At 62.8% G+C, this 16537-nt stretch overlaps 1 protein-coding gene across 2 annotated transcripts; it reads left to right on the top strand.

Annotated features, from left to right (window-relative positions):
• The first annotated feature begins 726 nt into the window (after window positions 1-726).
• On the top strand, window positions 727-16106 carry TBC1D13 (TBC1 domain family member 13). 2 transcript variants are annotated; one of them, XM_055119895.1, is made up of 12 exons: window positions 727-876; window positions 1815-1888; window positions 3965-4005; window positions 4350-4411; window positions 4510-4609; window positions 4926-5008; window positions 7425-7584; window positions 10660-10870; window positions 11894-12057; window positions 13551-13708; window positions 13819-13876; window positions 14442-16106. In XM_055119895.1, exons 1-12 carry the CDS (start codon window positions 854-856, stop codon window positions 14505-14507), a joined length of 1200 nt encoding a protein of 399 aa, XP_054975870.1. In that variant the 5' UTR covers window positions 727-853; the 3' UTR covers window positions 14508-16106. The 2 variants fall into 2 exon arrangements, with proteins under 2 accessions (XP_054975870.1, XP_054975859.1); XM_055119884.1 differs by having other exon boundaries at window positions 729-876; window positions 13548-13708.
• The last annotated feature ends 431 nt before the right edge of the window (window positions 16107-16537 follow it).

Here is a 16537-nt window from a genome sequence, read left to right as displayed (position 1 = left end):
TGTTCTTCCTGGCACCCCATACGGCCCTCTGAGCCCCACAGGAGTGAGCCCTGAGCCCGGCGCTCCACACACACACAGGCCTGGAGGAAGGTACCCCGGAAGGGGGACCCAGGAGAGCTGGGGTGACATCCGGGCTGTGCGAGAGGACGGGGGCAGGAGCCACGCTCACATTCACGCACACACTCACGCACCGTCACTATGTCACTATTCCTTACTGCCGAGGGCAGTGAGGTTCTAACGGGCCCGGGAGACGGTCCTGGAGAGCCCAGGGAGGCTCACCGTGGGTGAGAGTGACAGGAGCAGTCAGACTGTCCCCGCACCGCAGCCCCGGCTCCATCCCGGTCCCCGTATAGGCACCGAGGGTTCAGCTGCTATGGAAGGCGCATCCCGGGGGGCCGGGGTGCGTGGCTGGGGGCTGCTGTGCTGTGGTGGGGCTCGAGCACGTCGGGGCGGGGGGAGAGGGTGATGCAATTCTCGATTGCTCTTGAGGTCTGTGCAGCGGGTGACAGGTGCACTGGGCACATGGAAACGGACGTCCAGGGCTGCAGGGAACAGCCCCGAGAGGCAGAGTGTGTGCGGCGGGCGGGTCTCTGCAACGCCACCGCCACCCGCTGGGTCCGCAGGTTGCAGGGGTGACGGGTGAGCCGGGAGAGGCGGAGCCTTCTAGGGGTGGGAGGGGCGGGCCCTCGGCGGGGCGGGGCCTCGGCGGGGCGGGGCGGGGCGGCGCGGAACGTGCGCGCCCGCGACTTCGTTTCCGTCCGGAGGCGTTTGCCCAGCGCCCCGCGTCCCTGGGGGGCGGCGGCGGCGGCGGCGGCGGGCGCGGCGGCGGCGGGGGGATCCGGAAGTCAACACCATGTCGAGTCTGCACAAGAGCCGGTAAGGGGCGTCCGCCGCGGCCCGGGCCGCCCGCGCTGCGCGGCGCAGGGGGCGTCGCTTCCGCGGGGGACCGGGGGCCCCACCCCCGCCTCTCCGGGCAGAGGGTCTCGGGGAGCCGCTCTGCGACCTCCCTGGCGGGGCGCCCGACGGGACGCGATGGGGGCGCGGCTGCCTAGCCCTCGGCTTCGCGGGGTCCCGCGTCCGGGCCCCCACGAGGCCCCCCCGGCCTGCCCCCGCGGCCCCCCGAGGCCCGGTGCCTCCCGCTCCCGCCCCAGTGCTCCGCTTTGGAGCCGCTGCCCGGGACTTCCTCTCCCCAGATGCTGCACGGGCCCGGCCCCGTTGTTAGTTTTTTTTTTTTTTCTAGAAATGCTGGATTTTCCAGTTGGTTCTTTCCCCGGGGCCAGATCCCAAAGCAGTGGGTCAGAATTGTCCTCATTCTTCAGTTCTCTCCCAGATCTCGCTGTCTCAGGCCCCCCAAGCCCCCTCATGGCTGTGGACTTGTGTGCCCAGAGAGCTGCATGTCCGTGCCACCGGCCCGTTGTCCACCGATCAAATTACTCCAGCAGTCCTGGGTTCTCGGAGTTCAGATGGGGCCCGCCAGCAGGAAGTGGCCGCTGCATGCCAGCTCACAGCAGGGCCTTAGGATGAGTCTTAATTTCAGGGGGCCCCTCCGAGACGTGGAACAGGGCAAGAATCTCCCGCCCCGGGCTAGGAGAAGTGGAAGCAGCTGTCCAAGTTCCCCAAAGCTGCTTGTGGACAGGACGTGGGCTCCTCCGCTGGGCATCGTCTTTGGGCACTGAAGGGCCCCGGGAGTAGGCTCGAAGCGTTGGGGCGTGAGGGTGCAGCCGTGAGCGTGGCCGCGGGGCCTTGTCCTTTGTGTATGGACAGTGGGGGGGGATCGAGGTTGCTGCATTTGCTTCCCCCTCTTCCCTTCCTAGGATTGCAGATTTCCAGGATGTCCTAAACGAGCCCACGATCGCCTTGGAGAAGCTTCGGGAACTTAGTTTTAGTGGTAAGAGCCGTTCCGGGGTCTTCTGGAGCACCTCGTGGCTGGGAGGTGTCGAGGCCACACCTGGTCAGTTCCGGGGCCTTCCCAGGGCACGGACGTGCCAGCGCTTGCTTGGAGTTCGGAGGGGCTTTCCAGAAACGGGCTGCCACAGTCAGCCCCAGGCGGGGCCGTAGCCAGTTCCTGGGAGTATCTGGAGAAAACGGGGGAAGTTTCCAGAGTCAGCGGTGTGGGGAGCCCCGAGTGGCTCCTGCCTCCTTTCCTGGCTGGAGGTCAAAGTCAGCGGAGGTGCTAGTGAACTTTGGCCGGTGAGAAAAACACCAGCCTTGGGCCGTTGACTTGGAGGAGCTGGAACTCTGCGGTTTGGCTTAGCTGGGTGTCTTCTTGTGGTGGCTTGTTGCCGGTCACTGGGCTGGAGCCTGGGCAAGGAATTGGGAGGGATGGTCCTCCTCACCCAGGGGCCAGTTCCTGCTCTGTGTGTGTGTGTGTGGGGGGGGGGCGCATCCTGCCCTCTCCTCTCCGGTTTACACACCTGCTGCCATGGTAACAGCTCCAGGAGATTCCTGAGGCCGTTGCCCTAGAAGTTGGCCTTGCTCGTCAGGATGTGATGCTTTGGCCCCCGAGCCATGGGGTTCGTGGCGTTCCAGGCCTGGAGGAGGTGGCCCGGGCAGCCACAGCTCGTTTGGTTTGGCTGCCGTGCTCAGTGGTGCTCAGGGCTCACTCCTGGTGGGGCTGGGGGGCACCGCAGGTGGTGGCCAGGCTTGGAGCTGGGTCAGCCGCGTGTCAGGCACGTGGTTCCTTACCTGCTGGACTGTCCCGCGGCCGCAGAGTTGAGATCTGATCGCGCCGCCCTCCAGGGACGCCGGCACCCCGACGGGGGCCGAGAGACTTTCTTCCCCCATTCCTGATGACGGTGGAGACCGGGTTGGGCCCAGAGACGGAGCTGGTCCCGCTCTGGTCGCAAGGGGCGGCTTCTGGGCGGGCTGGGTGCTGGGTGACACCAGCTCAGTTCTCCTGTCTTGGGGGGACGGTTTGCAATGGGCAGGGGGGGCTGCTTCTGACCCTGCGCTGTGGACACAGCAGAGCGGGCGTGAGCCAGTGCTCCCTCCCGCACAGGGTGCTCTGGTCCTTGAGCGCCCCCTCGGCCGTTTCTTACCTGTTTGGGGCTCACCCAGCAGTGGGGGGGGTCATCGCACTGTCTCGCTGTCCTCCCGCTGTTCGTCGATTTGCTCGAGCGGGCACCAGTAACGTCTCCATTGTGAGACTGGTTACTGTTCTTGGCATATGGAATACGCCACGGGGTGCTGTGCGGGCGGGATGTTAGGAAAATAGATGTTAAGGAAACTCTGTTACTACACGGTTCCTGCAGCGAGTGGGACGTCAGGCCTGCAGGAAGTCGCAGTTCACTCATTGACTGGTGGCATGGACCCACCCTCGAAGGGCAGTGCTTAGGGTCAGCTTCTCGCTCAGTGCGGGGGTGCGGGGGGGGGGTGGGGTATGCAGGAGCCCGGGTGGTGCCAGGCGTCGGGCCTGGGGGATGCTGCAGCCCAGTGAGCACTCCCTCTCGCCCGTTATTGTTGTTGTTGTTGTTGGTTTGGGGGCTGCACCTGGCGGTGCTCGAGGCTCGCTCCTGGCTCTGTGCTCAGGGATCATTCCTGGTAGGCTTGGGGGATCCAGCCCGGGCCGGAGGCAGGCGAGGGAGCTGTACTATTACTGTACTATTACTCCAGCCCCAAGGCGCGCTATTATTGTAACGATTATTACTCTTGGCTGCACCCAGGGCCGCACCCTGAGCAGGCAAACGCTCTGTCCTGGAGCCAAACTTCCAGCTCCAGAAAGCGTCATCCCAGAGTGCCCTGGAGGGCACAGGGCTAGGGAGTGGAGCCGGCGAGGGGAGCCCCTGGTTTCATCTAGGCACGTGCAGGGCGTGGCTCCCCAGGGGAGGTTCTGGGTGTGGCCCGGGACATCGCAGACTGAGGCTGCTCCAGACTCAGGGGAGAGGGGACGGGCGGGACTAGCCCCTGTCCAGGGCCTCTCTGGGAGAGCCGCTAGCCTGGGTGACCGCTCCTGCTGTGTCCACAGGCATCCCCTGTGAGGGCGGACTGCGCTGCCTCTGCTGGAAGGTGGGTGTGCCTGGGCGGGGACCCCCTCCTGCATGGCCCTCCCGCCCCCGTCCTGCGCGCCCTCTCCCTGCCCGTGGGCACGCCGGGTTGGCCCTGCTTGCAACCCCCGACAGGCCCCTTGGGACCCTGGGGGCAGTAACCCTGGCCTGGCCTCTGGCCCCTGGGGCCCGGGTCCTCGGCCCGCTTGGCGAGGGGCACTGTGAAGGGAGCTCGCCCCCTCCTGTGCGCCTGCTCTGAGCTCCCAGGGTGGGTGCCGTGCCGAGCCCCCGTTCCCTCGGGGCAGTCACCTGCTCGGTCCCGGCTCCCGGGCACGGCCTGAGCCCTGCCCCCCTCCCCACGTGCAGATTCTCTTGAACTACCTCCCCTCGGAGCGAGCCTCGTGGGCCTCGGTCCTGGCCAGGCAGCGGTGAGAGCTCTGGAGAGGGGGTGGCGGGAGGCAGGGGGTGCGGGTGGAGCTGGGGCGGGCCTGCCGGGGCCTCTGGGACCAGCCCTCGCCCTCCCCAGGGAGCTGTACGCGCAGTTCCTGCGGGAAATGATCATCCAGCCCGGCATCGCCAAGGCCAACCTCGGGGGGTCCCGGGAGGACGTGACCTTTGAGGACCACGTGAGTCGGGACCCGGGGGTCAGCGGCAGCGTCTGAGGCTGCGGGGTGGGGTCCTCCAGGTGCCCCCGTGTGGGGGTCGGGGGTGGAGGGTCAGCACCATGCTCCCGGGGTCAGGGGGCGCCGCCTGATGTGCTCTCCCAGCTTGGGTCGGGGGTGAGGGTCAGCACCGTGCTCCCGGGGTCAGGGGTCAGGGGGCGCCGGCTGATGTGCTCTCCTAGCTTGGTTCCTGCCGGTGGCCGCAGGCCTGGGGCGTCTGGTGAGGGTCGGGGCTTCGGGGGTCCCTCCCGGCTCTCCCCAGCAGCGCGCTTCCCTGCAGCCCCTGAACCCTAGCCCCGACAGCCGGTGGAACACCTACTTCAAGGACAACGAGGTGCTGCTGCAGATCGACAAGGACGTCCGGTGAGCACTCGGCGCCGCCCGGCCTCCCCTCCCCTGCCTCAGTGTCCCCGTGTGGAGGAGCCTCTGCTGGTGGCGGGGGAAGGGCATGTGGCAGTCGCGACAGGTCAGAGCTCTGGGGGGGGCAGTAGGGCCGCTCCCAGGCCCGCTGGGGACATGTCGGGGCCTCCTCCGCCCTTCCAGCTGCACACACCCCTCCCCCAGAGCTGAGACAATGCCCTGTGGCGTGTGCACGGGCGTCTGGCCACGTGTCGGGAAACGGGTGCGAGTGACCGGGCTGGTGAGGAGCTGCCGGGGCCCCTGCGTGGCCTGCCTTGCCCATGGCCAGCCCAGCCTGGTCCCAGACAGTCCCCTCGGAAACACGGCCTTGCTCTCCGCCACTAGGGGCGGCCACCACCCCCGTGTCCAAGCCGGAACCCTGGCCAGACCCTAGTCCTGGACCTGTGGCAGCATGTGCGCATGGGCGAGCCAGGGTGCGTGTGAGCGTGATGGGTCGCCGAGTGTGAGAGTGTGTGTGTGTGTGTGTGTGAGTGTGACAGGATGATCTCTCTGTGTGACAGGAAGATAAATCACTGAGTGTGTGAGAGTGTGACAGGATGATGATTGCTCTGTGTGTGACAGGAGGACGGATCACTTTGTTAATGTGACAAGAGGATGGGTCACTCTGTATGAATGTGGCAGGAGGATGAATTGCTCTGTATGAGTGACAGGAAGATGGGTGACTTTGATTGTTCTGTGTGTGTGACAGGAGGATGGATCTGTGTGTGTGTGACAGAATGGATCTCTCAGTGTGACAGGAGGACGGATCACTATTGAGTGTGACAGGACGGATCACTGTGCATGTGTGTATGTGTGTGACAGGAAGATGGATCAGAGTGTGTGAGTGTGTGTGTGACAATAATAGGTCACTGTGTGACAGGAGGAGGGTCACTGCATGACAGAAGAATAGGTCTCTGTGAGTGTTCTGTGTGTGTATGACAGGATGGGAAGCTCTGTGTGTGAGTGTGACAGGAGGATGGGTCACGCCGTGGGTGTGACAGGAGGGTGGGTCACTGAGTGTGAGTGTGACACGAACATGGATCATTCAGTGAGTGTGACCAGAGGATGGATCACTCTGAGTGTGTGTGTGTGTGTGTGGTGTGACAGGAGGGTGGGTCGCTCTGTGTGAGTGTGACAGGAGGGTGAATCTCTGTGTGACTGATGCAGAGGATCAGTCACTGTGTGTGTGAGCGCGCTCCATTCACACTGCGCCCACCCACTGCAACTCCGTCCTTGGATGCGCCTCGGCCCCCTGGTCGTGGTGGTGGCCTGCAGGTGCTCAGTGCCTTCAGCTGCAACACGACGCAGCCTCCTCCCCGCTCCCCCACCTCACTCTCCCCTGCCGCAGAGACGTTCTCCCCAGCCCTAGACACATTCTGAGGTAGAACTGTGACGTAGCTTGCTTCGCTGTTTCTCCCCTTCCTTCTCTTTGTTGTTGCAGTGACTGGTGGTTGTGCGCTCTTGCTTGCATGCCTGCACATACTGTAGCACTGTCTTCCCGTTGTTCATCGATTTGCTCGAGTGGGCACCAGTAACGTCTCCATTGTGAGACTTGTTACTGGTTTTGGCATATCGAATACGCCACGGGGAGCTTGCCAGGCTCTGCCATGCAGGCGGGCGGGCGGGATACTCTCGGTAGCTTGCCAGGGCCAGTAAAGAAGGAGATCCATTCGTATTTGCAACTGTAGGAAGTAGTTACTTTGTATGAACGCCACTCACAAGGAGAAATCCGGTTGTTGCAATCTTCTGTGGATGCTGATGCTGGTGCCTGCACATACACCGAAGGGAAATGCTTGGGGCCGGGTCCAGCCTGGCGGTACTCGGGGCCCACTCTTGCTCTGTGCTTAGGGGTCACTCCTGGCGGCCCTGTGGGACTGTGTGGGGTGCACTTAGGTTGGCCATGTGCAAGGCAAGAAGTACTCTACCCATTGCACTCTCTCTCTCTCTCTCTTTGTCTTTTTGGGTCACACCCAGCGACGCTCAGGGGTTCCTCCTGGCACTGCACTTGCGATTATTCCTGGCGGTGCTCGGGGGACTCTAGGATGCCAGGGATCAAACCCAGGTCGGCCGCATTCTCTTTTTTTTTTTTTTTTTTTTTTTGTTTCTGGGTCACACCCAGCGATGCACAGGGTTTACTCCTGGCTCTGCACTCAGGAATCACTCCTGGCAGTGCTCGGGGGACCATATGGGATGCTGGGAATTGAACCCGGGTCGGCCGCGTGCAAGGCGAACGCCCTCCCCGCTGTGCTATCGCTCCAGCCCCTCGGCCGCATTCTTTTGTTTTTCTAATGAAATATTACCAGTTCCAGTTTCCCAGGGTGCCGAGGGGCTGAACCCCCAGGCCTCCCCAGGCCTAGCCTGTCTCCTGCTTCCTCTGCAGACGGCTGTGCCCAGACATCTCCTTCTTCCAGAGGCCCACCGAGTACCCGTGCCTCCTCATCCTGGACCCCCAGAACGAGTTTGAGACCCTTCGAAAGCGTGTGGAGCAGACCACGCTGAAGTCCCAGACGGTGGCCCGGAACCGGAGTGGGGTCACCAATGTGAGTGGCACCCGCACCCCCCCCCCTTAGGCTCAGCCTTTTCCTCCCTGGGGTCACAGGCCTCGTCCATGGGCCCCCCTCCCCTGCCCTGCCCATCATCTAGGGCAGCCTCAGTCCCACAGAGACCTCTGGGGCTGGAACAATAGCACAGTGGGTAGGGCATTTGCCTTGCCTGCGCTTGACCAGTTCGATTCCCAGCATCCCATATGGTCCCCCGAGCACTGCCAGGAGTAATTCCTGAGTGCAGAGCTGGGAGTAACTTATCCCTGTGCATCGCCGGGTGTGACCCAGAAAGCAAAAAAAAACCAAAACACAGAGACCCCTGGAGCTCTTTCTGGGTGGTTTTTTTTTTTGGCGGTGTGTGTGGGGGGGCACACTGGGTGTTGCTCAGGGAGCACTCCTGGCGGTACACGGGGGACCGTATGGGATGCTGGGGATCAAACTTGGGTGGGCCAGAGGCAAGCGCCTACCTGCTGTCCTCTCCCTCTGGCCCCTGGGGTATGTTTTTGATGGGGATTTTTATGGGTGGTGCCGAGGATCGAGGCTGGAGCCACACGTGAGCAGGAAAGTGGACCGACCCGCCCCCGGCCTGAGCGTCTGGCAAGGACCCTCATCTCTGTGCCTTCCCTTTTCCACGTGAAAACGGGGAACCGTTCAGAAACGCTGACGGGCGAGCCCGGGACTCCCCACGGCGGGTGTCGGTGCTGCTCTGTGTCGCGTGTTCAGAGAAGGTTGTGGGGCCATGAACGTTCCACACGTCACAGCGACACTGTGACCCCTGACGCTGGCCCAGAAGCTCAGATGCTCCTGACAGGTGTCCCAGCCGGTTGCGATCCAGATCTTGGTGATGCGCTGGGCGCTGCTTTCATCCCTGTAAATTGTTTCGTTTTGCTTTGTAGGGCCACACCTGCAGTGCTCCGGGCGTCCTCCTGGCTCTGCACGCAGGGCTCAGTCCTGGCTGCTCAGGGGCCTGTACGGGGTGTCAGGCTGGCTGTGAGCAGGGCAGGCACCCACCCGCTGTCCTACCCACTGTGCTCTGGCCCCCTGGGCTTCAAGTTTTTGTTTTTGGGCCATACTCAGTGGTGCTCAGGGCTTACTCCTGACTCTGTGCTCAGGGATCACATCTGGCAGTGCTGGGGGACCATATGGGGTGCCGGAGATTGAACCCAGGTCGGGCACATGCACGGCAAGCGCCCTCCCTGCTGTGCTATTGCTCCAGCACCTTCTGCTTCAATTTTTAACCTTTTTTTTTTTTTTGCTTTTTGGGTCATACCCAGTGATGCTCCTGGCTCTGTGCTCAGAAATCACTCCTGTCGTGCTCAGGGAACCTATATGGGATACTGGGGATCGAACCTGTGTCGGCTGTGTGCAGGGCAAACGCCCTGCTTGCTGTCCTGTCACTCTAATCCATCTGCTTCAATATTTAAAAACCTTCTCATATGTCAAAAACAGGCTGCTTGTCCAGATTTTTCAAAAAGTCAGCTGTGGGGGCTGGGACAATAGCACAGCGGGTAGGGTGTTTGCCTTGCACGTGGCTGACCCGGGTTCTAATCCCAGTATCCCATATGGTCCCCTGAGCACTGCCAGGGGTAATTCCTGAGTGAAGAGCCAGGAATAACCCCTGTGCATCGTCGGGTGTGACCCAAAAACCAAAAAAAAAAAAAAAAAGTCAGCTGTGGACCAGAGCGAACTCTCAGCAGTCTGGAGCATGTTTTGCATGTGGGGGGCCAGGGTTCGATGCCTGGCATTTCATGGTCCTGAGCATCATCAGGAATGACCCCTGAGCACTGCCTGCCGTGCCACCAGAAAAATAAATAAAAAGGGAAAGTGGGACGAGAGTGATAGTACAGCGACGGGTAGGGTTTTTGCACATAACCAGCCTGGGTCAATCCCCAGCGTCCCATCTGGTCCCCTGAGCACCGCCAGGAGTAACTCCTGAGTGCAGAGCCAGGAGTAACCCCTGAACATTGCTGGGTGTCACCCAAAAAGCCAAGAAAAAGGGGAGGAAAATGTTCAGTGTGGTGGGCCCGGGGTGTGGGTTGTGGTGGTAAAAAAAAAAGCTCAGGGACTGGAACCACAGCGCAGTGGGGGGGCGTTTGCCTTGCACTTGGCAGGTCCGGGTTCAATCCCCGACAACCCATGGGGTCCTCCAAGCACCGCTGGGAATCATTCCTGAGTGCAGAGCCAGGAGTAAACCCTGAGCTGCCAGGTGTGACTCCTAAAACAACACAAACAAAGGTTTAGTGTGGGCCTGAGAGATAGCACAGCAGGGAAGGCATTTGCCTCCAGGGTGATTCCTGAGCACAGAGCCAGCAGTGACTCTGAGAACCCTCAGGTGCGGGCCCACACCCAAGAATAAAATAAAATCAGGATCTATACCGCCCCCTCCAGTGGGTAAAAAGCCACCCAGACCTCATGCCAGTACCAGGAAGTCTGAGACTCAGACTTTACTTTTTCCATTGTCCAGAAAGTTTCTTTGGCCCCCCTGCCCTTTTTTATTTTTTTGGTCACCCCAGCGATACTCAGGGGTTACTCCTGACTCTGCACTTAGGAATCGCTCCTGGAGGTGCTCAGGGGACCCTGAGTGATGCCGGGGATCGAACCCGGGTCAGGTGCATTTGAGGCAGATGCCCTCCCCGCTGTGCTGTGGCTCCGGCCCCTTGTGCCTCTTTTTTTTTTTCTTTTTTTGCTTTTTGGGTCACACCCAGCGATGCTCAGGGGTTACTCCTGGCTCTGCACTCAGGAATTACTCCTGGTAGTGCTCGGGGGACCATATGGGATGCCGGGGATCGAACCCAGGTCGGCCGCGTGCAAGGCAAACGCCCTACCCGCTGTGCTATCGCTCCGGGCCCCCTTGTGCCTCTTCTTGACCAGGATCCCTGCCCTCAGGCCAGTGCTGCTCTGGCCTCCCTCCCCCCCCATCCAGCTGTCTTCCTGGTTCTGGGCTCCTTCCTGCCAGTGTGGGTGGCCAGTGCTCTCTCTCCGAGTTGCCTGCGTGACGGCCCCTCTGAGCAGAAGCCCATTCTTGGGGGGGCGGGGGGAACGTCTCCTCATGGTGCCTCCTCTGGCCCGCAGATGAGCTCCCCGCACCGGACGGCCGCGCCCGCCTCCCTGAGCGAGTACGCCGTGCTGCCCGCCGGCTCTGAGGCCCACTGGGAGGTGGTGGAGCGCATCCTGTTCATCTACGCCAAGCTCAACCCCGGCATCGCCTACGTGCAGGGCATGAACGAGATCGTCGGGCCCCTCTACTACACCTTCGCCACCGACCCCAACAGCGAGTGGAAGGGTACGCCGGGAGAAGCGGGCCCCGAGGCTGTGCGGGGGCCCGCGGGAGAGGACAGCGGGGCGGCGTTTGCCTGCCCGCAGCTGCCCGGGTTCCGTCCCCAGTACCTGATGGGGTCCCTGAGCTCCACCAGGAGCCACAGGAGTCGGCCCGAGAACCGCCCGTGTGACTCCAAAATGAAACACAGTAAAGCGGCTGCTGGAGGCTGGCAGGCCCTGCGAGCTGATCCTGGTCCCCGTTGGGCCAGGGGATGTCTGGGTCTCCTCCCAGTGCCTTCCTGGCCGGAAGGCTCTAGAATGTTGACTCTTTTTTTTTTTTTCTTTTTCTTTTTTTTTTTTTTTGCTTTTTGGGTCACACCCGGCGATGCACAGGGTTACTCCTGGCTCTTCACTCAGGAATTACCCCTGGCGGTGCTCAGGGGACCATATGGGATGCTGGGATTAGAACCCGGGTCGGCCGTGTGCAAGGCAAACGCCCTACCCGCTATGCTATTGCTCCAGCCCCCCCTTTTTTTTTTCTTTTTGGGTCACTCCTGGCTCTGCACTCAGGAATTAGTCCTGGGGGTGCTTCGGGGACCATTTGGGATGCTGGGAGTCGAACCCGGGTTGGCCGCGTGCAAGGCAGGCACCCTCCCCACTGTGCTATTGCTCCAGCCCCGGATGTTGACTCGACGCTCTCTCAGTCATTTGTTTGTTGGGTGTTCGGGGGCCACCCCTGGTGACTCTCGGGGTCCCTGCGGTCCTGGGGCTAGAACCCCGGCCTCCCGCAGCAGCGCTGACTCTGGGGCACCTCCCGGGCCCCGAGACTTGTGACTCACTGCACCCCTGGTCGAGGCGGGAGACGCCCTCAGCGCCGTCAGCGCGAGAGGCGGGAATCGGGCTGTGATGCGGGAATCCTCCCCCCAGATCACGGGCTGTGCGGGGGTGAGGCCGAGTGAGGGGGATGGCACGGAGGGAGAGCCGGGGCGAGGGGAAGTGGGGGGTGCCGGGGGGCCTTTGCCGAGGAGGCCTCGCCCGCCTCTTGCAGAGCACGCGGAGGCCGACACCTTCTTCTGCTTCACCAACCTCATGGCCGAGATCCGGGACAACTTCATCAAGAGCCTGGACGACTCGCAGTGCGGCATCACCTACAGGATGGAGAAGGTCTACTCCACGCTGAAGGAGCGGGACGTGGAGCTCTACCTGCGGCTGGTGAGCGCCCGGCGGCCCCGCGAGGAGCAGGAACGCCTTTCAGATCGTTTTTGAATGACTGGAATGACGCTCCATGCCGATGTCAGGGAGCAGTGCACTGAAAAGTGGACAAACTTTGACACTCGTGTGGGACCGGAGAGACCCAGCGGGGAGGGCGTGTGCCTCACACCCGGCTCACCTGGGCTCGTCTCTGGCACTCCCCGATGGCCCTGCCAAGGTCCTGAGGCCCACTCAGAGTGATCCCTGAGCACAGAGCCAGGAGTAAGTGAGCCCTGAGCACTGTCAGGTGTGGTCCCCAAAAATTAAGTTTGTGCACAGGAAAATAATCCATACATTTTCCGGGTTTGGGACTGTACCTAGCAGTGCCCAGGGCTTACGCTTACTTCTGTGGTCAGAGATTTCCTGCTGGGCTGGGGGACCACAAGGGGTGCCAGTGGCCCTGTGCAAGGAAAGTGCCCTAACCGCTGTGTTCTCGCTCCGGCCCCACGCTTGCGTAGTTTGAATGATACATTTATTCACTAATTAAAGAACAGAAGGCCTTGGGGCTGGAGCAATAGCACAGCAGGTAGGGCGTTTGCCTTGCACGTGGCCGACCCGGGTTTGATTCCCAGCATCCCATAGGGTCCCCCGAGCACCGCCAGGGGGAATTCCTGAGTGCAGAGCCAGAAGTAACCACTATGCATTGCCAGGTGTGACCCAAAAAGTGGGAGAAAAAAAAAGAATAGAAGGTCTTTAACTTTTTCTATTGTTTTTGTTGTTGACCTACTTTTATTACTGGGCCACTGCAGTTCTCAGGAGTACTCCTGGCTCTGTGCTCAGGGATCACTCCTGGAGGGACTCAAGGGACGATAAGGGGTGTTGGGGATCCAGCCAGGACCTGCTGTGGGCGAGACTAGGACCCTGCTCGCTGGACCGTGTGCCAGATGTGTTTCGTCTTTTCCCTAGGGGGCTTTGTGGCCCGGCAGGGGGGCCTGGGCTGTGGAGCACGCGCCCCGCCTGGAGGCCCCAGATTCCATCCCCTCTAGGCAGCCCCACGTGTGGGCCCTGTGAAAACAAAACAAGTAGGGGACTTCCGTTGTTGCCACTCGAACCCTGGGTTTCAACACTGGGACTCACTCATGTCTCCTGGCATACGCGCGTGCCCTGTGGATGTCCTAGACCGTGTTCGGGACCCGCCGGGGACAAGGGCAGCCGGCCGGGAGAGCCGTTCCTGCCTCTGTGCAGGGGCCAGGGGTCGGCTCTGCCTTGTGCCGAATGCTTGTGGGTCGGTTTTCCTTACCTGGGTCTCAGCCAGGGTGGGGGGCCGCGGGGTGCCGGGGGGACACCGCCTCTGCGCGCTCCTCACGCTCACCCCCCGCAGGATCACCTTAGTACTGTGCTCTGCCCTGCGGGGGGCAGGGCCCTCACCCCCGGCTCAGGGTCCCTCCTCGCCAGGCTCCGGCGCTGGTGCTCGCGGCCGCCCGGCCAACACGCTCGCGCCCTCTCCGCAGCAGGAGCAGAACATCAAGCCCCAGTTCTTCGCCTTCCGCTGGCTGACGCTGCTGCTGTCCCAGGAGTTCCTGCTCCCCGACGTCATCCGCATCTGGGACTCCCTCTTCGCCGACGACAGCCGCTTCGACTTCCTGCTCCTGGTCTGCTGTGCCATGCTCATGTGAGCACTGCGGGCAGGGCTGCGGGGGGCGGAGCCTCGGAGGGGGATGGCGGGGTGGGGTGTGCCCTGCCCGCGGCGCCTGGTCCCAGCGTCTCCTGCTCGTCCCTCAGCCTGATCCGGGAGCAGCTGCTGGAGGGAGATTTCACCGTCAACATGCGGCTGCTGCAGGTAAGGGCCTGAGGCGTCCTGGGGCCGGCCCGGCCGAGGCTGTCCGTGGCCCAGCGACTGTCACCCTTTCCTCAGGCTGTCAAGGGGACCCGGGGACTCACTGCTGGCCAGGGCCCCACCGCAGGCCTGGGTTGCAACATGGAGCCAAGGGGTTGGCTGGCCAGAGGGCAGGGGCGTGGCCCAGCAAGGCCCGGCCCACGGGGGGGCTGAGAGCCATGGATGGGGAGGGGGTTTGCAGTGGGTTTTTTTTTTTTTTTTGCCTTTTTGGTCACACCCAGCGATGCACAGGGGTCACTCCTGGCTTTGCACTGGGGAATTAGTCCAGGCGGTGCTTGGGGGATCATATGGGATGCTGGGACTCGAACCCGGGTCGGCCATGTGCAAGGCAAACCCCCTACTCACTGGACTATCTGGCCCCTGCAGTGGAATTTTTTGCTGTGCTGGGGGTTTGGGCCTGGGCTTTGGGCCTGGGGCTAGTTGGTCACCTGTCCCCCACCAGGGGCCAGTGGCAGGGCCGGAGGGGCGAAGGGGCTCACTGGGCGCTGTCCCGGCTCTGCCCCGGCAGGACTACCCCATCGCTGACGTCTGCCGCATCCTGCAGAAGGCCAAGGAGCTCCAAGACATGAAGTAGCGGGGGGCGAGCGACCCAGGTCTGGGAGAGAAGCCGCCGCCCCCGGGCCCCGGGCTGGGCCCACAACCCACGAAGCTGCAGTGCCGGCTCCTCGGGGCCAGGGGCCGTCCCGGGCCCAGCCGGCTCTCCTTGCCCCGCCTGGCTGCAGGGGTGCTGCTCCGGCAGGCGGGGCCCCCCCTGTCTCCGTCCTGCCCTCGCCCTCCTGCTGGGGAGGGGGCCGCAGAGAGGAGCGAGGCGGCGGGGGGAAGCTGGCACCTCTCCCCAGAGCGTGTGTGGGTGCCTGGGTGCGTGGGGGGTGTGCATGTGTGGACGTGCGTTGGGGGGCGACTCTCCGACCCACCAGGTCTCTCCGTCTCTGTCCCCGTCACCCCTTCTTCCTCCCGGCGTGTGACCGTGGCCGTCTCTGTGTGCTCTGCCGGCTCTCTTGGGGTGCCTTATCCCCAGCCTCCTCGCCCCTCCTGCTCCGTGACCCCCGACTCCGGGAGGACTCCGGCCCGGCCCCCGGCCCCCAGCATTCTCCACCCTGGCCCAGCTCCTGCCACCCGCGTGGGGACCCAGGCGCTCCCGGGCCTGGTGCCTCTTCTCCTCTGTGCCCGGGATGGGGGGGGGCACGGAAGGGCGAGGGCTGAGTGTGTGTGGGGGGCTCGGTCTCACCCCAGCATGGGGTGTATGTGTGTGTGGGGTGTTCCGTGCGGGCAGTGCTCAGGGCGCCAGCCTGGGCTGGGCCTGGGGCGCGTGTGTCCCCGGAGGCAGCAGGAGACGCTGGCTCCTGGCTGGTCCCTGCCGGGCCAGGGGGTGCGCTGCGAGCGGGCCGAGGCGGGCGTGCCGTGTTCTGGTCGGATGTCCGAGGCCGACCGCCGCCAGGACGCCCTCTGCCCCCGCTGGTGCTGCTGGGGCCTCATGTACCTGCCTCGGTACCGCCGTCTCTCCCGACACAGTATTTGGGACGTCTTCCCTATTTATTTCTATTTCCGGTTATTTATTGGCAGGTTGGCCCCTGCCAGCCGTGAGGCTGAGGGTGGGTCGGGGTCCCCGGAAGGAGAAATGATTATCCCTGCTGCCTGCGGGCCCCCCATTCTTCACCTTCCTGTGTCCTGCCTCAGGGACCGTCGAGGTCTTGCTGGTGCTGTGGGGATGGGTGGGGCATCTTGCTTGGCCTGAGTGGCAGGGGGACGGCGCGGACCCTCCCCGGTGCCTGCAGCACGGCCTGGTACCCGGCCAGGCCCCCCCTTAGCCCAGAACTTGTCAGCTGGTGGTCCCGTCCCGCCTGGACCCCAGCAGACACTGCCCAGACCCCTGCTGCATTCCCTCTCGCCTGCCTCCCCACTTCCGTTTTTGGGGCCATACTACTTGAATCCCCGCATCGCGCTTGCCTCGTGCCGACCTGCGTTCACCTTGGGGTGGGGGTCGGCAGCGCCGGGACCATGCCTGGGTTAGACGGCTCAGGGGCGGCGCCGGAGGACAGGGTCGCCCTGGGGTCCCCCCTGCACGCCCTCCAGAGGCTCCAACATTTCATTTGCTTTCTCCCGCCCCCATGTTCTGTTTCTGGAATCAATGCTGTCTAGACAAATTGTCTTTAATAAATCACGTGTTCTTTGCCGTGTGCGTTGGTACATCCGGACGGACAGAGGCCTTGGGGTCAGGGGGCACAGGACATGGCTGGGCGGGTGTCAGCGACCAGCCGGCCTTCTGCCCTCTCAGCCCCTCGTTGGCAGCTGTGGGGACAGGGGGGACACGGAGCAAGTCCCTGACGCCACAGATTCTGGGAAAGTAGCAGAACCCGTTCATCTTTGCAGACATTACTCTAAATTCCCTCTGTCGTCATCTTGCTCTCCAGGTGTGTGCCTTGTCCCCGCTCCGTGTCAGGTCGTGAGCAAGTTGCTGTGTAATTTTAAAATACTTTGTGGGGCCAGAGGGATAGTGCCTTTCAGTGGGTAAGGCCTGGCACACAGCCGCCCTGGATTCAGCCCAGGCACTTGGAGCAAGACCGGGAGTGATCCGTGAGCCCAGAGTCAGGTGTTAGACCTGCT

Source organism: Sorex araneus, chromosome 1 (assembly GCF_027595985.1).
Source record: "Sorex araneus isolate mSorAra2 chromosome 1, mSorAra2.pri, whole genome shotgun sequence".
Taxonomy (NCBI): domain Eukaryota; kingdom Metazoa; phylum Chordata; class Mammalia; order Eulipotyphla; family Soricidae; genus Sorex; species Sorex araneus.
Note: the sequence above shows the minus strand (reverse complement) of the source record. Positions and strands in the feature narration are given on the sequence as shown.

Bases quoted from the DNA above. Each gene is read 5' to 3' on its own strand.
- TBC1D13 (XM_055119884.1), top strand. From the start codon at position 854: ATGTCGAGTCTGCACAAGAGCCG. The intron at 7,585-10,659 runs GTGAGTGGCACC...TCTGGCCCGCAG, and splicing joins ACCGGAGTGGGGTCACCAAT to ATGAGCTCCCCGCACCGGAC. The intron at 12,058-13,547 runs GTGAGCGCCCGG...CCCTCTCCGCAG, and splicing joins TGGAGCTCTACCTGCGGCTG to CAGGAGCAGAACATCAAGCC.